The 24,991-nt window shown below is 43.3% G+C and overlaps 1 protein-coding gene across 1 annotated transcript in view; it reads left to right on the top strand.

The window, feature by feature from the left end:
* Positions 1-11,873: 11,873 nt before the first annotated feature.
* Positions 11,874-24,991, top strand: part of LOC144340189 (uncharacterized) — a 58,216-nt gene continuing 45,098 nt past the window's right edge. The window contains 1 exon segment of the mRNA XM_077998163.1: positions 11,874-11,936. Within this exon segment, the coding sequence (XP_077854289.1) occupies positions 11,874-11,936 (63 nt within the window).

Below are 24,991 nucleotides of genomic sequence, written 5' to 3'. Positions count from 1 at the left end.
GTTATTGGAGAAATAAATATACCAGTGTTTGTTTTTTTGTTTGTTTCAACAAAACTCCTGGAAAGAGGGGTTTTTTACTCATAGTCTCTGATTTTTTTTTTTTTTCATCTCAACCCCAAGGTATGGTTTAGCTGTGTTCCCACCCAAATTTCATCTTGAATTGCAGCTCCCATAATTCCCACGTGTTGTGGGAGGGACCCAGTGGGAGATAATTGAATTGTGGGGATGGTTTCTCTTATACTGTTCTCATAGTAGTGAACACGTCTCACAGAGCTGATGATTTTATAAGGGGTTTCCCCTTTTGCTTGGCTCTTTCATTCCTTCTTTGCCTGCTGCCTCCTCCATGATTGTGAGGCATCTCCAGCCACGTGGAAGTGCGAGTCCATTAAACCTCTTTTTTTTTTTTTTCTAAATTACCCAGTCTTAGGTATGTCTTTATCAGCAGCGTGAGAACACACTAATACACCCCACTTCTCCATCATATTTTCATCCCCACTCTTCCACAAATGCTACTTGTGTCAATGTCATTACTGACCTCCATGTTGCTAAATGTATGGACCAACTCTCAGTCTTATTCTGACTTGACGATGGGCAGCATTTGACAGAATCGAATCCTCCTTCCTCCTTGAAACACCATTCTAAGGTTTAGGGAAACCTCTAAACCATGGAGGTCCTGGGGCTCAGTCAATGGGCCTCTCTTCTCCAATGATCTTCATTCCCTTGGTGAATTTATCCAGCCACGTGGCTTATATATAATCTGCAGACTGATCTATAATTTCCGTCTGCATCCTGGGCCTCTCCCTGGAGTTTCAGCTGCATATATCTACCTTTGCAATATCTTCGCTTAGGTCTCTCATGGACATCTCAGGCCAAACTCCTGATTTTCCACATTTTAGTAAGCAGCAATTCAATCATCTGATGCTTAGCCTAAAAACCTTGACATCATCTTTGGCTCATTTCTTTCTCACACCCCACATCTACCTTCAACATATATTCAGATTCTGACCTCTTCCCACCACCTCTACTGCTACCATTGCGGTACAAGGGTACGAGTCATTGACATGTAAACATGTCTTTGTTCGAAAATACGTCCCTTTACACAAGTCTCCCTCCAGCTACCACCCAATGCATGGTTAGTTTTCTCTCATTATTTTAGTCTCAGCTCTCTTACAAATTTTTATATTTTTATTTATTTATTTTTGTGATGAGGCCCTACTCTGTCACCCAGGCTGGAGTGCAATGGCATGATCATACCTCACTATATCCTTCAATTCCTGGGCTCAAGAGATCCTCCCATCTCAGCCTCCTAAGTAGCTGGGACTACTGGCACGTGCCACTGTTCCTGGCTAATTGTTTTAATTTTTTATAGAGATGGGGTCTCTCTATGTTGCCCAGGCTGGTCTTGAACTCCTGGGCTCAAGCAATCCTCTTGGCCTGGGCTCCCAAAGTACTGAAATTACAAATGTGAGTCGCCATGCCCAGCCTCCACTCTCTTTAGAAAGGTCTTCACTGACACACGCATCTGAGATTGCTCCCACTTCACCACCATCTTTCTCCAGCCATTACACAATTATATTGCTTCCCTATTTCTTTTTTTTTTTTTTTTTTTAAACAGCATTTCACTCTTGTTGCCCAGGCTGGAGTGCAGTGGTGTGATCTGCCTCCTGGGTTCAAGCAATTCTCCTGCTTCAACCTCTGCCTCCCAGGTTCAAGCGATTCTCCTGCCTCAGCCTCCCAAGTAGCTGGGATTACAGGCATGCACCATCACACCCAGCTAATTTTGTATTTTCAGTAGAAACGGGGTTTCACCATGTTGGCCAGGCTGGTCTCAAACTCCCGACCTCAGGTGATCCACCCGCCTCGGCCTCCCATAATGCTGGGATTACAGACGTGAGCTACTGTACCTGGTCCTGCTTCCCTATTTCTTATTACTTTGTAAAAAATATATTTTATATGTTTATCTGCTTTTTTTTTTTTTCCTGCTTCAGTCTTGTAAATGTGTGTAACTTCTATGCTGTGAAGTATCAAGAGCCTGGTACAGGGTTCACTTGTATTATGACTGTCAATAAAAATTTGTTATATTATCTCTATAAAGCCCTTCTGTTTCTAAGAATGTTATAATGAATATACGAATGAATATTAGTGGTTTCCTTAAGCCTCCTGGTGTTGTGATCGGAAGGAAATGAGATAATGGCATGTTGAAAGCACTTTGTCAACTACAAAACATTACCTGAATTTAAGAAGGTGTTCGTGTCTGGGCCTGGTGGCTCATACCTGTAATCCCAGCACTTTGGAAGGCTGAGGCTGGTGGATCACCTGAGGTCAGGAGTTCGAGACCAGCCTGACTGACAAGCTGAAACCCCATCTGTACTAAAAATACAAAAATTAGCCGGGTGTGGTGGCAGGTGCCTGTAGTTCCCACTACTCGGAGACAGGAGAATTACTTGAACCCGGGAGGTGGAGGTTGCAGTGAGCCGAGATGGCACCACTGCACTCCAGCCTGGGCGATGGGGCAAGACTCCATCTCAAAAAAAAAGAAAGAAAAAGAAGATGTTCGCATAAATAACCATTCAAGGTTTCCTAAAACGAATGTCTTCCCTGAAGGAGGAGGACCCTTTTATTTGGTATTTTCCTGGCCAAGGCAAGCTCATAAACTGACAAGGGCATATGTATGCTCTCAAGACTAAGGGCAAAGCTTGTACCCTATGTTTATGTTACGTTGTTCTGCAATGCTTGTTTTGGCTTGATTGTGTGAGTTCAAAATGTCAAAGTATAAAAAACTCAGTAGGGGATGGCCCCTACTTAATCAACGGCCAGGTTCCTCTGCTTTGAAATTGGTCCCCAAAGTTTGCTTCCCAGGAGCCTTGTATGTCAGGTGCATGGGGAAGATCATCTTAGTTCAAATCTTTCCCCCTAGGCATTCTAATTATTTTTTTAAATCTTAGGTAAAAGAGAAAATACATGTACATACTCAGCAGTATGAATGTATGTGGGTTTTTCTCCCTCCTCTTTATCATTTTAAGGAAAGTTTCCCCTTTATAGGCAAAGTCAAGAGTAAGGCTGAGGCAACAACGAAGGGCAGAAATGCTACCTTCTTTTTGTTTTAGAATTTTATGTCTGGGCAAGGGGGCTCACGCCTATAATCTCAGCACTTTGGGAGGCCAAGGTGGGTGGATCACTTGAGGCTAGGAGTTCAAGACCAGCCTGGCCAACATGGTGAAACCTCACCTCTACTAAAAATACAAAAATTCATCGGGCGTGGTGGCACATGCCTGTAGTCCCAGCTACTCTGGAGGCTGAGGCATGAGAATCACTTGAAACTGGGATGCGGAGGTTGCAGTGAGCCGAGATCGCACCACTGCACTCCAGCTTGGGTGACACAGCAAGACTCTGTCTCAAAAAAAAAAGAAAAAAAAAATTATTCCAAGTGTTTGACCTTAGGATTTTCTGAGCTTTTTTGGTCAGCCGATGTACCTAGGTCAGACATTTTGGATGTGATTTTGTCATGCACCATGGGCTGTGTCCAGCCATCCATCGACCCACACCTCTGCTCCTGGTCCACTGACTACACTCACATCTGTACACTAAGTACCTACACGACATTCATCCTTCTCTCATCGCCTCTCCAGCAAAATGTTCCAGCAAAAGACAGCAAGAGCCTGTGAGCACCTCCCCACCACATACTTCCTTGGGATACAGTATCCTGACTCAGAGACAGTAAATCATATCCAGCCATCCCATAGGATTTCAGCCACTATAGCTCTCTGAGAAGACAGAATTTGTGGCAAAGGGTAATGAAGAGCGTATGTGTTTCCTCCTCATTTACAGAAACTAAAGCTATTTTTCCTTAAGGCTGAGCTTGTAACCACAGTGTCTGCAGCAGTCCCTGCCCTCTCAGTAGACAACATATTTTTCTGAAAATGCATCCCACAGGCCACGAGAGATGCAAGGTGATCTCTAATAGAAGGGACTGGTGGTCAAGTAAGTGTAGATACTCTGCATACCATAATGCTGTGTCAGAGATAGTTAATGCATAATAGCAGAGTAAAGCCTCTGAGATTTTTCTGCAAGGGAAAAAAAAATCACTTAATTTTGCATAACTCTATACTTCCTCAATTTATATCACAGAACCCTTGACACTTATTTCTCTTAAGACCAGTGTTATGTGCAATGGCCTTTGGGCAACACTGTTGTGAACAAATCCTTAGATTTGTGAGCAAATCTAATTAACTTTATTTCAGATCTTGAGAATGTGAGGAAGGGCTAATTGGTGTTGCATTTTCTTACCAAGCTGTCTCACAGTGACTCTGCACCAAATTAAGCCAGAAGTGCGAGCATGCTCCTAAACAGCAAGGCAGAAAGCTTCACCAAAGCCTCCTTCTCACGGTGAAGAAATATGATGTTCTTAACATCAGAATTGCAGATATTTTTCACATAAGTGCATTCCAATGATATAACTTTACATTTAGGGAAGCATCCTTCAGATGAACTGCATAATATTTTTCAAATTCAACCACAGAATTAATCATGTTCTCTCCCTGCTTCATTTTAAAGAGGAAAAAATATCAGAAAGTAAAGGCAATTTTTTGTTTGTTTGTTTGTTTTTAAGATGGAGTTTTGCTCGTTGCCCGGGCTGGAGTGCAGTGGCACAATCTCAGTCTCGGCTCACTGCAACCTCCACCCCCCGAGTTCAAGCCATTCTCCTGCCTCAGCCTCCCGAGTAGCTGGGATTGCAGGCACGCACCACCACATCCAGCTAATTTTTGTATTTTTAGTAGAGATGAGGTTTCACCATTTTGGCCAGGTTGGTCTCGAACTCCTGACCGCAGGTGATCCACCCACCTCGGCTTCCCAAAGTGCCGGGATTACAAGCGTGAGTCCCAGTGCCTGCCCAAGGTGTTTGTTTTGAAAACAAATATAAAATCAAGTTTCCCCAACAGGAGTTTTGAGGTGTCATTAGAAGATAATAAGATGAAGAGGGAAAGGGCATTCTGGAAGGGAAGCCTGGGATGGGGTGTCCTGCTATGGCTGGAGTGGGAACTGAGGCTGGGAAGAAGGCAGGTGCCAGATCACAGGAATCTCTTGGTGTTAATGTAGGAGATTTGAACACTTTCCCATAAGAGGAGGCTTTGACAACTGTTATTAGGAGAGAAATGTGACCAGATTTCTATTTTAGAGCCTTCAAACCTGGCTGCCTGGTAAACTGAAAGTTGAGTTGGAAGAAATGCAGATTGGAATCAGGCAGACAGAGTAGGAACCTACTGCAATAGTCCATGCAAGAATTGGTAATAACCTGAACTGAGACAGTGGCAGAATGGAACTGGAGAGGAAGGGATGCATGGTAGGTGATATGACTTGGCTTTGTCCCCACCCAAATTTCACCTCGAATTGTAATAATCCTCAGGTGTCAAGAGTGGGGCCAGGTGGAGATAATCAAATAATGAGGGTGGTTTTGCCCATACTATTTTCATGGTAGTGAATAAGTGTCATGAGATCTGATGGTTTTATAAATGGGAGTTCCCCTGCACAAGCTTTCTCTTGCCTGCTGCCACATAAGACGTCCCCCTTGGTCTTCCTTTGTCTTCTGCCATGATTATGAGGTCTCCCCAGCCATGTGGAACTGTGAGTCCATTAAACCTCTTTCTTTTGTAAATTACCCGGTCTCAGGTATGTCTTTATTAGCAGCATGAGAACAGATGAATACAGCAGGAGGTATCTGCTTGTCAGAAGGGTGGAAAGAGATATGGGCTGAATTCAGTGAATGGATGGCTGCTATTGGCTCACCTTCTTGTGTGTGTGTCAGTACAAGAGCTTTGCACTGGGATCAGGCAGGCCAGAGTCTCCTCCAGTGCTGTGACTGTTTGCCTTTTAGAACTTGACCATTCACCTCCCAGGGTCAAGCTCTGCTAGGTAAAATAAGACAGAGCAGCTAATTCCCAACCCTGACATCATGGGAACTCATTCTACATCTTCATTAAGGCCTCCATAAAATTAGAAAGTATTGTACAATTGCCATTTTCTGTCTTATTTATACATTGCTCTGATTTTCTATCACAGTCTAAAAACCTAAAAAATATCACCCTCAAAATATAGTGGCTTACAACAACAATTTATTGATTGTTCACAGTTCTCTGGGATGACAGGGCTCAGCTAGGGACTCTCACTTGGTTTTCTCATGTGCTGGAGCTGTAGTCATCTGAGCTGGGGTGGACATCCAAGATGGGGCACTTACATAGCTAACAATTGATGTGGGCCATTGGTTGAGAGTTCAACAAGGACCATTGGCCAGTGTGCTTACATATGGCTTTTCCACATGGCTTGGGCTTCTCACAGCATTGCAGCTGAATTCCCAAAGGGAACACCCTACAAGTAAGCTTTCAAAGAGATCCAGGCAGAATCTGCAAGGTTTCTTTTGACCTATCTTTGAAAGGCCCAGAGTGTCATATCCACTGCATTGTATTAGTTAAGCAAGTAACCAAGGTCAGCCAGATTTACAGGAAGGAAAATTAAACTCCACTTCTTGTTGAGAAAATGGCAAAGTCACATCACAGGAGAACATATGGGAAAGGAAGTACTGTTGCTGCTATTTTTGAAAAATACAATCTGCCATATAGGTATTTGAAAACATAACCATTTTTCCCACTAACTCTTTGAGAATGGAAACTTTTGCTTATTTTATTTTTATCCTCCCCCTTTCCTTTGTTCTATATCCCAATCTGCATGCCTATCAAGGCTAATATCACACACACTCTAGGAAGCAAATGGGTTTTGTTAAGTTTGAATTGAGAGGGTAGAAGGGTAACCTGCACTTTATTAAGTGAGAAGAACAAAGAGCAAATAAATCTTTACAAGATTATTTTAGGGGTGTGGACAAACCTTTCTTTGTAATTTTATTTTTTAGATATTGGGTCTTGCTCTGTCACCCAGGCTGGAGTGCCGTAGCGCAATCACAGCTCACTGCAACCTCAAACTCCTGGGCTGGCAATCTTCCCATCTCAGCCTTCCGAGTAGCTGGGACTACAGGCACGCACCATTGGGCTTGGCTAATTTTTTTATTTTTATTTTCTTGGAGATACAGTGTCTTGCTATGTTGTCCAGGCTGGTCTCAAACTGCTGGCCTCAACTGATCCTCTCGCCTCATCCTCCCAAAATGCTGAATTATAGGCTCAAGCTATGGCATCCAGCCTGAGCTTTTTTGGTCTCAATTTATGAATTGACTGTGTATTATCAGGGTTGTCCAGTGAAACAAAATCAATAGGAGAGATACAGAGATGATAGATAGAGATAGATAGATAGATAGATAGATAGATAGATAGATAGTCAGTCGATAGACACATATCTCTGTAGGTAGCAAAACTAACTAAAATAAAATGTTGAGTGCAGTAGAGGAGATATGGGGGTGCTCAGAGGAGAAAGCGAACAACTGCTCTGAGGGCTGACAACACCCACAATGAGAAATGGCACGTGTACCTCCCAGCCCATGGCTTGACAGAGCCCTCTATGTGCCCTACTCCCATTAGTCCATCTAAAATACCCAAGGCTCATTGTTCCATTGCTCCCTAAAGACCGCTAGGCAAGATCATCACCTGTTACTTGTTAAATCCAGTATCCATCAACCCTGGGTACCAAATAGAATCACCTAAGGGAGCCTTAAGAGTTACTCAGACTAGTCGGGAACAGTGGCTCATGCCTGTAATCCCAGCACTTTGGGAGGCCAAGGTGGGTGTATTACCTGAGCTCGGGAGTTCAAGACCAGCCTAACCAACATGGAGAAACCCCGCCTCTACTAAAAATACAAAATTAGCTGGGTGTGGTGGCACATGCCTGTAATCCCAGCTACTTGGGAGGCTGAAGCAGGAGAATCGCTTGAACCTGGGAGGCAGAGGTTGCAGTGAGCCAAGATTGTGCCATTGCACTCAAACCTGGGCAATAAGAGGGAAACTCTGTTAAAAAAAAAAAAAAAGAAAGAAAGAAAGAAAGAAAGAAAGAAAGAAAGAAAGAAAGAAAGAAAGAAAGAAAGAAAGAAAGAAAAGAAAAAGAAAAAGAGAGAAAAAAAGACATACTGGACATTCTGAGTATCCCAGGAGGTCTGCCTGGTAGAGGAGGCAGAGCCACATTAGAGAGAGGCTGTGTGAGTGCATCATGAGAGCAGGGGCCTAAGAGATGAACATAGTGTCCTAAAGGGCATGACCCGTGGTATCAGATGAGAATCCAATGCTAGAGTTTCTCTAATAAACACTCACCTCAACGCTAATCTCACTGAGGAAGAACTGGAGTTTAGGCATCTGAAGCACCATAGCGGAAACACCATAGCAGAAACATCAGGACTATTCTTTCCTCTTCCTCTCCATGGTGGTCTGAAAAATGTCTCCCACCTCTCAAAAATATCTAGGTCCTGTTCCCTGGAACTTGCAAATGTTATCTTTTTCTTTCTTTTCTTTTCTTTTCTTTTTCTTTCTTTTTTTTTTTTTTTTTTTTTTTTTGAGACGGAGTCTCGCTGTCATCCAGGCTAGAGTGCAGTGGCTGGATCTTGGCTCACTCTCAAGCTCTGCCTCCCAGGTTTATGCCATTCTCCTGCCTCAGCCTCCCAAGTAGCTGGGACTACAGGCGCCCGCCACCTCGCCCGGCTAGTTTTTTGTATTTTTTAGTAGAGACGGGGTTTCACCGTGTTAGCCAGGATGGTCTCCATCTCCTGACCTCGTGATCCGCCCGTCTCGGCATCCCAAAGTCCTGGGATTACAGGCTTGAGCCACCGCGCCCGGTCCTCTTTTTTTTTTTTTTTTTTTTCCCGAGATGGAGTCTCATTCTCTCACCCAGGCTGGAGTACAGTGGCATGATCTCAGCTCACTGTAACCTCTGCCTCTGGGTTAAAGTGATTCTCCTGCCTCAGCCTCCTAAGTAGCTGGGACTACAGGCACATGCCATGACACCCAGCTAATTTTCGTATTTTTAGTAGAGATGGGGTTTCACCATGTTGGGCAGGCTGGTCTCGAACTCTTAACCTCAAGTGATCCACCCTTCTTGGCCTCCCAAAGTGCTGGGATTACAGGTGTGAGCCACCACGCCTGGCCTGCAAATGTTATCTTATTTGAAAAAAGCGTGACTGGTCACAGTGACTCACAGCTGTAATCCCAGCACTTTGAGAGGCTGAGGTCAGAGGACTGCTTGAGCCCAGGAGTTCAAGACCAGCCTGGGCAACATAGCGAGACCTTGTCTCTACACTATACACACACACACACACACACACACACACACACACACTATATATATATATATATATATATATATACACACACAGTCCCTACACTATATATAGTCTCTACACTATATATATAGTCTCTACATTATATATATATATAAACTCACTATATATAGTCCTACACTATATATATAAATTAGCTGGACATGGTGGTACATGCCTGTAGTCCCAGCTAGTCAGGAGGCTGAGGTGGAAGGATGGCTTGAGCCTGGGAATTCGAGGCTCCCGTGAGCTCTGATCACACCATTGCACTCCAGCCTGGGAGACAGAGCAAGACTCCATCTCAGGAAAAAAAAAAAAAAAGTCTTTGCTGATGTGATTAATTTAAGGACCTTTGAGATAAGGAGATTGTCCTGGGTTAGCCAGGTTGGCCCTCAATGCAATCACAAGTGTCCTTATCAGAAAGAAATAGAGGGACAATTACATGCAGAAGAGACAGAGGCGGTGTGACCACAGGAGCGAAGACTGAATGACACAGCCACAAGCCAAGGAAAGCCTGCAGCCACAGAAGCTGGTAGAGGTCAGGAACAGACAATCTCCAGAGCACCAGAAGGAGCTCAGCCCTGCTGACACATGGACTTCTGCCCAGTGCTACCAAATTCAGACTTCTGGACTCTAGAACTGTGAGAGAATACATTTCTGTTGTTTTAAGCTGTGAAGTTTGTGGTCACTTGTTACAGCTGCCACAGGGAACTAATACACTCTGCAACCATGGAAGAGCTGTGCTTATTAAAAAGCAGAGACAGGCCAGGCAGGGTGGCTCACACCTGTCATCCCAGCACTTTGGGAGGCTGAGGGGGAGCAGATCATTTGAGGTCAGGAGTTTGAGACCACCCTGGCAAACATGGTGAAATCCCATCTTAACTGAAAATACAAAAATTAGCCAGGCCTGGTGACGACCACTTGTAATCCCAGCTACTTGGGAGGCTGAGGCAGGAGAATCACTTGAGCCTGGGAGGCGGAGGCTGCCATGAGCCAAGATCACACCACTGCACTTTGACCTGGGTGAAAAAGCGAAACTCTGTCTCAAAAAAAAAAGTAGAGAAAAAAGACAGAAAGTAGCAGGGAAGAAGCAATGTATGGGCAGCTCCAAGTATGGTCCGTCTGTCCTGAGCTGGTAGCAAGGAAGAAAGCTATTGAATTACTTTCAATTCATCAATATTTGGAATAAAAAATATGGAAGTTTTTATTTAGGGCAGACTGGGCTCTTTAGATATCTAAAAGTAAGGCTGAAACAGGTGAAAGTGAGTGGAGAAGCTATGAAATTGGCTCATGAAATCATCCATGAGCAGGTTCATGGAAGTGGGTAGAAAGACTTTAAACAATAAACAAAGGCTGGGCACAGTGGCTCACACCTGTCATCCCAGCACTTTGTGAGGCTGAGGCGAGCGGATTGTCTGAGGTCAGGAGATCGAGACCAGCCTGGCCAACATGGTGAAAACCCTATCTCTACTAAAAACACAAAAATTAGCCAGGCAAGGTGGCACGCGCCTATAATCCCAGCTACTTGGGAGGCTGAGGCAGGAGAATTGCTTGAACTGGGGAGGCAGAGGTCGCAGTGAGCCACGATTGTGCCACTGCACGTCAGCCTGGGCGACAGGGTGACAGCCCGTCTCAAAAAAACAAAACAAAACAAAAACAAACAATAAACAGAAATGTCACGTGAGTACCTGGATTACAAGCACGAAAATGGAAGGCAGAAATACTGACAAAGCCTCCAATGAGAGACAGGACATGGACCTCCTAGTCCTTGACAGAGCCTTCTCTGAGCCCTGCGTCAGAGGCTGGTGGGTCAGCTGTGCAGAATGGAGGGGATGCACCCATTCTGGGCCAAGGGGGCTAGGCCTGTCCATGGGCTGCAGCAGGAGCACCCACCATTTAGGGCAGGAATAACAAAGCTTCCACTGGAGAGCACCTAAACCGCACGAGTCCTGCCGTCATCTCTGTTCCTTACAGTAACCATGCAAAATGGTTATTTCACTCCGTTTTCCAGATGAGAAAAACAGTGGGTCCAAATAGTTAAAAGTAAGTAACTTGCTGACTGGGCTCGGTGGCTCACACCTGTGATCCCAGCACTTTGGGAGGCCGATGTGGGAGGATCACGAGGTCAGGAGATCGAGACCATCATGGCTAACATGGTGAAACCCCATCTTTACTAAAAATACAAAAAATTGGCCGGGCGTGGTGGCACACGCCTGTAGTCCCAGCTACTCGGGAGGCTGAGGCAGGAGAATCGATTGAACCCAGGAGGCAGAGGTTGCAGTGAGCCGAGATTATACCACTGCACTCCAGCCTGGGCAACCGAGTAAGACTCTGTCTAACCAAAAACAAAAAAAAAGGTAGCTTGTTTTTTTTTTTTTTTTTTTAAAAAAGGCTTATACATCCAATAAAGGGCAAGGCTCACCTGCCTGCTGTTCTGCTCTTGACATGAAAATATGGCATCTATTGTCTAGTTTTCTGTTCTACTCACACATGTCTAATGTCAGGCCTGCAGTCCAAGTTAGCTTCTTTCTAAGAGCATGGATATGGTTTGGATCTGTGTCCCCACCACATCTCATGTGGAATTGTCATCCTCCATGATGGAGGAGGGTCCCTGGTGGGAGACAATTCGATCATGGGGGTGGTCCTTTGTGAATGGTTTATCCCATCCCTCTTGGTGAGTGACTCATCCCTGACGGTAAGTGAATTCTCATGAGATCTGATTATTTAAAAGCGTGTAGCACCTCCTCACTCTCTCTCCCTCTCCCGCTCCCACCATGTAAGACACTTTACTCCTCCTTTGCCTTCTGCCATGATTGGAAGCTTCCTGAGGCCTCCCTAGAAGCAGAAGCCGCGATGCTCCCTGTACAGCCTGCAGAACCATGAGCCAATTAAACCTCTTCTCTTTATAAATTACCTAATCTTGGGTATTTCTTTAGAGCAACGCAAGAATGGACTAATACTAGCATTTTATTATTTTTTTATTTTATTTATTTATTTATTTTTGAGACAGAATCTCACTCTGTCACCCAGGCTGGAGTTCAGTGGCATGACCTCAGCTCACTGCAACCTCTGCCTCCCAGGTTCAAGCAGTTCTCCTGCCTCAGCCTCCCAAGTAGCTAGGATTACAGGCGCAAGCCACAACACCCAGTGGATTTTTATATTTTTAGTAGAGAAGGGGTTTCACCATATTGACCAGGCTGGTCTCAAACTCCTGACCTCAGGTGATCCACTCACCTTGGCCTCCCAAAGTACTGGGATTACAGGGGTGAGCCACCATGCTCAACTTAATACAAGCATTTTAATTGTAGGAGCCAGTACTCAAGAATGGGAGACTTACCCTATCGAGTGTGCTTGTGATTAGGCCGGCACCTGTTATTTATTTATTTTGTTTTGCTTTGAGTCCTGTGTGTGTGTGTGTGTGTGTGTGTGTGTGTGTGTGTGTGTGTGTGTGTGTGTGTGTGTTTTCTTTTGAGTATCATGCATGAGTTCAGGAAACTATCTTTGCAAATATTCTGTGAAATAGATTGATTGTTGCTAATTTGTTTCTGAACATGAAAGAGAAAAGTGACTGACTTCTTTTTGAGTTCTCATAAGGTGTGGATGGTGGAAGAAATATTCTAACATAATACAGGTTGAATACAGGACATATGTTTATTTGCTTTTTGGGGTTTTTTATTTTTTATTTTTTTGAGACGGCATTTCACTGTATCACTCAGGCTGGAGTGCAGTGGCACAATCTCGATTTACTGCAGCCTCTGCCTCCCAGGTTCAAGCAATTCTCCCATCTCAGTCTCCCAAGCAGCTAGGATTACAGGCATGCACTATTATGCTTAGCTAATTTTTTTTTTTATTTTTAGTAGAGAAAGGGTTTCACCATGTTGACCAGGCTGGTCTCAAACTCCTGACCTCAGGTGATCCACCTGCCTTGGCCTCCCAAAATGCTAGGATTACAAGAATGAGCCACCATGCCCGGCCATATTTATTTGATTACACATTTTTTTTTTTTTTTACCATGATTGACAAGACTCTAACCTCTGCAGCTGAACAGCAATTACTATATTTAAATACCTCTTACCCAAAGTTCTTGGAACCAGAAGATTTTGGATTTCGAATATGTTCAGATTTTGGAATATTTGCATTCAACTTACTGGTTTAGCATCTCAAACCCCCAAATTGGAAATCTATAATGCTCCAGTGGAATGCTCAACCTGCATTCAGTTCACGTTTTAATAATTATTTGGATTTTGTTGAAAGAAAAACTTCAGGCAAATCAAATGTTACAGGGTTTAATTGAGCAAACAATAGTTCATGAACTGGGGAGCCCTTGAACCACAATAGGTTTAGAGAATCTCTGGCAGAGCCATTAGCTGAAAGATTTATGAATAAAAAAAGGAATGTGACCTAAAAAAAAAAAACCGAAAGTGAGGTACGGAAACAGCTGGATTTGTTACAACTTGGCGTTTGCCTTATTTGAATAGGGTTTGAAGAGTTGGCCGCCTTTGATTGGCTGAAACTTGGTGATTGGCACAGGAGTAGGTGACGGTGTAACATGTACAGTTAAGTTATAGTTCCCTATGTATGAAGAAATCTTTAGGCACAACTTAAAATATATTTGGCCGGGCATGGTGGCTCATGTCTGTAATCCCAGCACATTGAGAGGCCGAGGCAGGTGGATCACCTGAGGTCAGGAGTTCGAGACCAGCCTGGCCAATATGGTGAAACTCCATCTCTACTAAAAATACAAAAGTTAGCTGGGCCTGGTAGTGCACCTGTAATCCCAGCTACTCAGGAGGCTGAGGCAGGAGAATTGCTTGAACCCAGGAGGCGGAGGTTGCAGTGGGCCGAGATCGCATCACTGCATTCCAGTTTGGGCGACAGAGCGAGATTCCATCTCAAAACAAACAAACAAACAAAAACCAGCTTTAATGTGTCTTATTGAGGATGAAAGCATATAATGCACATGAGTGCTTAGTAGCACAGAGCCAGCACATGTGAGAGCGATGGATTTTGTGGTTAAAGTTTCTGTCACTGTTGTCATTTATCGGCGGCCTGTCTTGCCTGCACAGACTTGCATCATGAGGAGTCCAGCATTATCAGCCTTTTCCCTTAGTCATCAAAAAGAAAAATATTTAATAATGTAAATATAATTCACCTAATGGTTGTTCTAATGTCCCTTGCATTGTATTATTTGAAAGCTTGGTTTGCACTTGCAGACTCAATAAATGAATTTTGAGGAAATAACTGATATGATTTGAAATGAAATGAACTGACACAAAGAGTATGTCGTGGCCGGTAATCCCACACCTGTAATCTCAGCACTTTGGGAGGCCGAAGCGGGCGGATCACAAGGTCAGTAGATCGAGACCAGCCTGGCCAACATGGCAAAATACCATCTCTACTAAAAATACAAAAAATTAGCCGGGCGTGGTGGTGGGCACCTGCAGTTCCAGCTACTCGGGAGACTGAGGCAGGAGAATTGCTTTAACTCAGGAGGCAGAGGTTGCAGTGAGCAGAGATTGCACCACTGCACTCCAGCGTGGGTGACAAAGAGAGACTCTGTCTCAAAGAAAAAAAAAAAGAGTATGTCCTGAAAGGCTTCTACAGAGATGAGAAATGAAAAATGCAGTATCTCATTGTTACTATATAGTATTAAAATGTTATCAATATTCTTCCTAGTTACTGATCAATCTTTATTATTTTACTTTCATAAAGAAAAAAATGTATAAAGGCATCTAGTTGTTACTATATATTGCTAAAATGTTATTAATACTATTCTTAGTTACTGATCAATATTACTATATTTTCACAAATAAAAAAATTTATAAAGGTTTTCATATGTTCATTGAGGGTCTGTCTCAAACACCCTCATTTTTCTAGAAGAACATCTGTTTATTTGCTCACACATTTTTCAACCATGATTGACAAGACCCTAACCTCTGCAGCTGAACAGAACTTATTATATTTGAAGAAGGGGTGTCAGTGTATAACCAAACTCAGAGATTGAGTATGAAGCCTCAATTCTGGTATGAAACCAGAATGCCAACTTACTAATTGACAGAGAGGAAATATGACAGTTAAACTCACATTATTATCATTCTAAGCAGAGCATTTTCCCCTAAATAAAAGGGAAAAATTGTTAATTGACTTTATAGACTTTGGGCCTTTAACTTTTTTCTAACAACGACAGCAGGAACTATACTTCGCATCCACTCTCCTAATACAATTATTTTTGTATTTTTAGTAGAGACGGGGTTTTGCCACATTAGCCAGGCTGGTCTCAAACTCCTGACCTCAAGTGATCCGCCCACCTCAGCCTCCCAAAGTGCTAGAATTACAGGTGTGAGCCACCGCACCCAGTCATTTTGGGTAGATTAAAGGTTAAGTATTAAAAATAACCTAAAAAGGTAACATAATATTGCTATGTATTTCTGAATATATAGGCTGCTCTCTTCAGACACCACACACACACACACACACACGCACACACACACGCACACACACATGCACACACAGAGATGTATATGGCTGACTGCCACAGCTACTACTTGAGACCATCACTAGGGCAGTTACTACTGTCACTGCTTGAGACTGTCATTACGAGACTGAACGAAAAGACAAATGTAAAATGAAAACTTAAGACCAAAGAAACTATTTTAAAGGAAGGGGCCAGGGGAAGAAGAGGGCTCCCTGCTTCTAGTGAGCAAAGGCAGCAGCCCCGAGCTTCTTCAGCCCTTCGTATTTATTGAGTAGAAAGAGCAGGGAGGAGGAGGTAACGATTGGTCAGCTGCTTAATTGATCACAAGTTCATATTATTACTAACAGGCTTCAGATGCGCCTAACTACAAGAAACACTGCACTTGGGGGCGTGACTTTCCTCAGCATTCCTTCAGGGTGGCAGACGCAGTTTGTCGGTCTGCCAACATTCTGCATTCGTGAGAAACAGTTTGCTGCTTACTCATATAGCTTCCAGTAGTGTACTGAGTTGATCGCGACCATCATTCTTTCGGCCTCCAACACACAAACACATCCTTGGTATTCCAAGTGACTTCTCTCTCTAATGGTTACTTGGTTTTACTTGCTATCGCTTGTCATTTTCAAAAGTAACATTCCTTTTCAAGAATTCTCACTGCTATCTAGTAGAGGGTGTTCTGAGTCATAGCCTCCAGGACTTTAAGCAGAAACGGCTTGCAGTGAAAAAAAAAGAAAAATGTCAGTGTTTGGATCTAGGGACGTCTTTGTGCAGTTCTCTTACATGAATGACAGCCTGGCTGGATACAGCAGCCTGGGTCATATCCTGATCACTCGAGAACATGTCAGTCAGTGACTTTTGGAATTGACGGTGGAGTGGGGCACTTATTCTCTACCCCCTCCCTCTGGAAATTTCTTCCCCAAAGTTTAACAGTTGGATGTTTTTTATTTATTAACTTTACCTAGGAAGAAAGCAATATTTTAGAAATTTCCCAGCTTTTTTTTTTTTGAGACTGAGTTTAGCTCTGTCGCCCAGGCTGAAGTGCAGTGACGCGATCTCAGTTCACTGCAACCTCTGCCTCCCGGGTTCAAGCAGTTCTCGTGCCTCTGCCTCCCGAGTAGCTGGGATTGCAGGCACCCGCCACCACACCCAGCTAATTTTTGTATTTTCAGTGGAGATGGGGTTTCACCATGTTGGCCAGGCTGGTCTCAAACTCCTGACCTCAAGTTATCTGCCCACCTCAGTCTCCCAAAGTGCTGGGCTGACAGGCATGAGCCACAGTGCCTGGTCCCCAGCTTGTTTCTTCAGTACTGGGAAGCATCACTGGTTCGTGTCATTTGGTACCATATATTCAATGCAATTTCCATGAACTTTCCAACCAAACACTTTTTGGAAACTTTGTCAGTTAGTTTGAAAATCAATCTAAAAAACTGAAGAAAAGTTCAAAAATGGAGACTAATCAATCAGGAATTCCTCTTCAGTTATTGACCTATCCTAAAAGCTACAAATAATTAAGTAGGTGAGTGGTGGCTTAAGAACCGACAGACCAGTAGCCTATACTGGAGAGCTTATAGATAGACCTATACACTGAAAAGATTACTCAACAAATAATTTGGGGGCATTTAAAAATTATCTAAACCTCCCCCATATATCTCACACACACACAAACATACACACACACACACAAATATGTATATATATATTCTGGGTAGATTTTTTTTTTCTTTTTTTTTTTTTTTGTTTTGAGATGGAGTCCCACTCTGTCCTCCAGGTTGCAGTGCAGTGGTACAATCTCGGCTCACTACAACCTCTGCCTCCCAGGTTCAAGTGACTCTCGTGCCTCAGCCTGGGATTACAGGCACTATGCCCGGATGATTTTTTTTGTATTTTTATTACAGACGGTGTTTTGCCATGTTGGCCAGGCTGGTCTCGGACTCCTGACCTCAAGTGATCCGTCCTCCTCAGCGTCCCAAGTGCTGGGATTACAAGTGTGAGCCACTGCACCTGGCCATTCTGGGTAGATTAAAGGTTAAGTATTAAAAATAACTTAAAAAGGTAACATAATATTGCTATGTATTCTCGGTATAGGCAACACCTTCTAGAACCTGGCACAAAAATCAAATATCACAAAGGAAAAGACTGAGACATTTTCCTATATAAGAATTAGAAATTCCTGGGAAAGATACAAACTCAAGAGCCAGAATTTGGGGGAAAAAATGTTACTAAGGCATATAATACACAAATGGTTAACATTTATGACGTTACATCTCTTTCGTTTAGTTTTGTTAAAGGTGATCATACAAATTGGGTCATTCTTGTCATACTCAATGAAAACAGAATAGAGAGACCAGGGTAGAAAGCGCTCGGGGTTCGTAACATTGCTCTGAGAATGTAATTCTCCGCAAGCCTGGCTGCAGAAACTGCCTGCTGTCACCTGAAACCCTATTTATCTAATAGCTACTGAAACAGCCCACTGAGATTCTACGACTGGTCTCGGCCACCACTGTCACTCACTCATCAGAGCTTGCCAGCTCCCCAAAACTCAGTGGTGCCAAGGAACTTTCTTTAAAGACAATGCACAACATTTTCCTTTCGTTGTTGTCGTTGTTGTTTTGTTTTGTTTGAGATGCAATCTCTCTCGCTCTGTAACCCAGGCTGGAGTGCAGGGGCGCGATCTTGGCTCACTGTAGCCTCTGCCTCCCGGGTTCCAGTCATTCTCCTGCCTCAGCCTCCTGCTAGCTGGGATTACAGGTTGCCGCCACCATGTCTGACTAATTTTTGTATTTTCAGTAGAAATGGGATTAGGTGATCCACCCACCTCAGCCTCCCAAAGTGCTGGGATTACAAGCGTGAGTCACTGTGCCCGGCCTGTTTTTCCTTTTTTTTTTTTTTTTAAATAAAATCTCCAATCTCCTCTTTGTTCTTCAGACATACCAAAGGCCACCTTGTCTGTGTGTATCCCTCAAATGACAATTCCTGCTTGTCAAGTAAAACAGTTGAATTTAGAGATTCATCTCTACATTTTTATTTTGGCTTCAACAGTTTAAATTTGGGGATGAAAGAAATGATAAACTCATAGACTGAATTTTGCTACCTTGATATATAAATCTGAGGCTGGGTGTGGTGGCTCACGCCTGTAATCCCAGCACTTTGGGAGGCCAAGGTGGGCGGATCACCTGAGGTCAGGGGTTTGAGACCAGCCTGGCCAACATGGTGAAACCCCATCTCTACTAAAAATACAAAAATTAGCCAGGGGTGGTGGTGGGCACCTGTAATTCCAGCTACTTGGGAGGCTGAGGCAGGAGAATGGCTTGAACCCGGGAAGCAGGGGTTGCAGTGAGCTAGGATCATGCCACTGCATTCCAGCCTGGGTGACAGAGCAAGACTCGATCTCAAAAAAATAATAATAAAATCAGGCTGGAGTGCAGTGGCACAATCTTGGCTCACTGCAACCTCCACCTCCCAGGTTCAAGCAATTCTCCTGCCTCAGCCTCCCTAGTAGCTGGGATTACAGGCACCTGCCACCATGCCTGGCTAATTTTTGTATTTTTAGTAGAGATGGGGTTTCACCATGTTGGCCAGGCTGGTCTTGAACTCATGACCTCAAATGATCCTCCCGCCTCTGCCTCCCAAAGTGCTGGGATTACAGGCATGAGCCACCATGCCCAGCAAAGTTTTATCTTTATTCCCCACTAAAGTAAACCTCCAATTAGTTTAAATTATGTCTTTGAATTAAAAGAACAAAGTTAAAAACTGTATCTTGGTAATGCTCTCTGCTTATTAGTTTTACCTGGAGTTGAGTAAACATTTTTAAATTTTCTTTTTTTTTTTAAACTATGGATCATTCTTTGCTTATACCCTTGGTTACTAATTCTGCACCATTCCTTTATCTTCTCCCCTTTTTATCCTGCCTTCAGTGGTGGGTTAGAGTTCCACATGCTCTCTCCTATGTTCATTACTTTGCATTATTTTTCTATTAATTTTTTATACAGTGTCTTTTTCTTGATTCTGACTTTTATTTGGCTAATTTGATTTTCTGCCACATCAGTTCAGCCTTTTACTGTTTCGCTAACGATCTGATTTTGGTTATTGCATTTCTCTTCCTGGACTGGCTTTGTATATTAACTGCAACATCTTTTAAAGCACCTCTTGAATTATAAGTAAGGTGTCTTTTGGGGGGATGAGGATTACTTGATTTTATATCCTAACCCTTCCATTTAAAAACTGTGGTGACCCTATCATCATAGAGAAAGGGATACACCAAGAACTTTGAATTCATTGTGATATGTTCCATAACAGCAGAGAGAAGCCGGCAGTGTGTATTTAAAGAGGCGAGAGAGATTTGGGTCAGTGGAGACAGAGAAGATCCTGCTAGGGTGTTCAATCTTTTGCCTTCCCTGGGCCACATTTGAAGAAGAAGGTCTGTCTTGGGCCACACATAAAATACACTAACACTAACAATAGCTGACGAGCTAAAAAAAAAATTGCAAAAATAATCTCATAATATTTTAAGAAAGTTTATGAATTTGCGTTGGGCCACATTCAAAGCTATCTTGGGCCACAGGCAGCCCATGGGCCGCGGGTTGGACAAGGTTGATCTAAAGATTCAGTGTGATGGAAGTAGGAATTGCTGGGTTTGTGTGCTAAGATTAGAAGTCAACAAAAGGGTTCGATCCTGCGGGTTCTCGTATGATCGAATCAAGTATAAGATTTTATCCTGTAGAAAAGTTACTCATTAAGTACATACCCTGGACTCAAGAAACCTCAGGTTATTCTTGTCACATGTCCTTGGATTTCTTTATTTTTTATTTTTATTATTATTATTTTTTGAGACAGGATCTTTGTCTCCAGGCTGGAGTGCAGTGGTGCGATCTCACTGCAGCCTGGACCTCTTGGGCTCAAGCAATCCTCCTACCTCAGCGTCCTGAGTAGCTGAGACCGCAGGTGTGTGCCACCACACCCATCTAATTTTTTAAAAATTGTCTGTAGAGACGGGGTCTCACTGTATTGCTCAGGCTGGTCATGAACTCCTGGGTTCAAACAATCCTTCCACCTCAGCCTCTCAAAATGCAGGAATTACAGGTGTGAGCCACCATGCTTCACTTCAAAACACTATTTTAAAAGTGTTGGTCGGGTGTGGTGGCTCATGCTGTAATCCCAGCACTTTAGGAGGCTGAGGCGGGAGGATGACCTGAGGTCAGGAGTTCAACACCAGCCTGGCCAACATGGCGAAACCCATTTTTGTCTTTACTAAAAATACAAAAGTTAGCCAGGCATGGTGGCAGGCACCTGTAATCCCAGCTCCTCAGGAGGCTGAGGCAGGAGAATCGCTTGAACCTGGGAGGCAGAGGTTGCAATGAGCTGAGACTGAGCCATTGCACTCCAGCCTGGGTGACAGAGCAAGACTCCATCTCAAAAAAAAAAAAAAAGAAAGAAAGAAAGAAAGAAAAGTATGAATTAAACAACATACACTCTATAACATAGAATGCAAAATCAAACTAAAACGCTAAGATAAACCTGATGTCTGTCCAGGTATTTCTGGTGGCCCACTCTGGGCCCACAGGAGTGCCCATTCACTCCCATATACCACTTGAGATATCAACTAGGAGACTCCATCAGCAACCCCACAACCTCTTCCTGCAGGCTTCACTCCCTGAAGAAAGGGCTTCCTCTTAATCCTTCTCACATAAGCCATGAGGGGCTCTAATTAGATGGTTTAGCTGTAATAACATCCCAGCCCTTCAGAAGCCAGTGCTCCAAACAAAGATAAACTAAAGACAGTGTTCTCCACTAATACTGATGTATTTGCAATTTATGCAATCCAGAGTGCAGTGGTCTGCACCATCCCCTGCCTACAGTGATTAATGGCCTGGCCCTAGCTAGGGTCCAGAAAGAGAGAGCGAGGGGAAGGAGACGCAGTGGGTTTTATATTATCATGGCTGCAACAAACTCATTCGGTGGTGTCAGCGCTGACTGTGGGGTTCTGATTATGAAATATGATGCATGTTGAATTTAATGACTTTCTCTGCCCTTCTGGTGAGTTCACTGCTTCCCAATGTCATTTTCTGTTCTCATCTGAGTGGTAATAAAAGGAATATCATTGACTGTGGTAGCTCTGTAACCACTGTGTGTTTTACAATAAATTGCATTTTGAGACCTTTCTCCCCTGGGGAAAAGTGCATGGTCAGAAGGATTATTCTGAGATGGGCTCTGGGATCCCAGTCTCCAAGACGATGGGGAATAAGGTGAAGCTGCCCTTTTTTAGGGAATGATTCCCTAAGAACACTCATTTATCAAGCAGTTATATATCAAAGGTCAGTGTGGACCCATGGAAAATGATAAAACACAGTTTCCAAAGCAAAAATGACTGGGCCAACCAGAATCAATGCAGCCTGGGCAAGGTCTAACCTCTTAATTCAAGAAGGGGAAAACTGGGAGAAAACAGACTCCAAACTGGGATGGCAGTCCTGAAGGTCTTGTTCTTTTTGTGTGTGTTCAAACTAACCTTTTGGTATTCTCCCATGCGCAGGTCATCCCCATTTGGGGATAGGAAGAAAGAGAATAAGAAAAATACCCAGTGAGTGATAACTGTGTACCAGACCTGTGCTAGGCACTCCACAGCACGATGTCACTGACTCTCACAGCATGTGTGTAAACCAGTCCTCATTACTCCCAATTTGTAAATAGTGCAGTTGAGGCTCGACTAAGTTGAGCAATGTTCCCAGAATCCCAGAACCAGTAGGGATCAGGGCTAGGGGTCCAGTTCAGGGGCATCTGATGCCAAGAAGTGTGTTCTGCAGGCCGGAAGCACCGGTCTTACCTAGGAGCTCAATGGAGATGCAAACTTTCAGGTTCCTGCCCCGCTGCACCTGTCAAAGTGTGAGAAGCACGCTTTACACTCCAAGCAATGAAGCTGGCAGGGGATGGAAAGTTTCCTAATATCTGGGGCCATTAGGACATGCTTCTCTCTCCACTGTCCAAAGGGACTGCTGTGTTATGTAGCAGTGACCACCAGAACTTTCGATTCATTCATTGGTCATCCTGCTGGAAGTAGTGTTTATTGGGGACAGGGCTGCTCAAACTTCAGAGTGTCTGACAATCGCCTCTACTGCTGGTCAAAGGACAAGTTCCTTAATTCTGTGCTGTAGTAGTCATAGTCCTCCAGACAAAAAGAACTAATGAGAGAGATATACATAGATAAATACACAGATAGATACATACATACATATATACACAGATAGACACATACATATATACATACATAGATGACAAGTAGATACATGGATACATGGTAGATAGATGGATAGATACATACATACATACATAGATCTGTGTATAAACAGATAGATACATAGCTAGGTACATAGATAAATACATAGATAGATGCATAGATAGATAAATGATATATAGATACATAGATCCAGATAGATAGGTGATAAATAGATACACAAATACATAGCGATAGATAGATGATAGATACATAGACAGATACATAGATAGGTGATATATAGATACATAGATACATACAGATAGATGATTGATAGATACATAGATGGATAATACAAAGATACATAGAGATAGATGATGATGGATAGAGACAGATAAATAGATACATAAATACATAGATAGATACATAGATAGATACATAGATACATAGATAGATAGATGGACTGATTTATATTAAGGAGAAGGCTCATAACATTATGGAGGCTGACAAGTCTAGAATCTGCAGCTCAGACTGTCAGGCGAGACCTGGGGAATTGCTGATACAGTGTAAGTCAAGGCCAGCCATCTGCTGTCAGAATGTCCTCTTGTTTGGGGGACATCAGCCCCCAGTTCTAGTCACATCTTCTGCTGATTGGATAAGATCTACCCACACAGGTGGGCCAATTTGCTTTACCCAAAGTCCACCAATTTAAATGTCAATCTCATTCAAAAACAACCTCATAGGAACATCCAGAATAATATTTGACCACATATCCAGACCCTGTGGCCAGCCAAGTTGACACATAAAATTAACATTCCATGTATCTTGATTGCAGTAGTGGTTACGCACATCTAGATACATGGGAAAAACGACGTGGAACTATACTCATACATTGCACCAATGTCACCTATTTGGTTTTAATATTATCCCATTGTTATTTAATTATTCAATAATTATTTCAATTACTTAAAATTAAACAATTGTTACTGGGCGCGGTGGCTCAAACCTGTAATCCCAGCACTTTGGGAAGCTGAGACGGGCAGATCACGAGGTCAGGAGACTGAGACCATCCTGGCTAACACGGTGAAACCTCGTCTCTACTAAAAAATACATAAAAACTAGCCGGGCGTGGTGGCAGGTGCCTGTAGTCCCAGATACTGGGGAGGCTGAGGCAGGAGAATGGTGTGAACCCGGGAGGCGGAGCTTGCAGTGAGCTGAGATCCGGCCACTGCACTCCAGCCTGGAAGACAGAGCGAGACTCCATCTCAAAAAAAAAAAAAAAAATTAAACATTGTTTAATAATTATTAAGATAGAACCATCGAGGGTGCCTACATGGGAGTTTGCTGTACTATCTTTGCAACTTCCTGTGTGTCTAAAATTCTTTCCAAAAGAAAGCTTGATATTGTTTTAAATAGTGTAGATTCCTACCCATTTGCAGCTGCTCTTCCCACTTTCCTAGCTCCAGGATTCTGATCCACTTGGACAAATGGTAATTTGGTTGCAAAAAGGCTATTGCTGACCTCTGTGTAAGAATTATCTCTAACAGAGGCATGATCTGGCTGGAGCTGTGATTTAATATGCGCAACAAGGACCTACATTATAGCACTTTTCTACCTTAGAGGGGGGAATAAAGGAGTGGCAAAACAGAATTTAGTACTGCAAGTAAACAATAATCCCTTTGTAGTTTTTGGTGTATAGCATCATTCAGTGTTAGACAAGGAAGGGACAGAGGGGGTTGTCTCTTCCAGATACCTCACTGGACAGATGAGAAAGACCAGAAACATGAATTGCCTCCCTCTTGAGTTACCTGTCCAGGCACTCTCCTCCTTAGTAACAAAATCTGGACCAGAAACAGTGCCCTGGGACTCTCAGAGCCTGAGTCAACCAATCACAATCTCACTTCCAGATTAGTTTCACAGGACTTCCAACACACTGTCATACTTCATTCTCTTCAAAGTCCTCTGCAGTAGGGACAGTAGATATTGCCAAGGTCGTTTTACAGGTGCAGAGACCAAGGTCAGAAAGGCAACTCTCCCTGGGACAATGGACTTGACAGGTGCTCTTTCCCCTTCA

Source organism: Macaca mulatta, chromosome 3, assembly GCF_049350105.2.
Source record: "Macaca mulatta isolate MMU2019108-1 chromosome 3, T2T-MMU8v2.0, whole genome shotgun sequence".
Taxonomy (NCBI): Eukaryota; Metazoa; Chordata; class Mammalia; order Primates; family Cercopithecidae; genus Macaca; species Macaca mulatta.
Note: the sequence above shows the minus strand (reverse complement) of the source record. Positions and strands in the feature narration are given on the sequence as shown.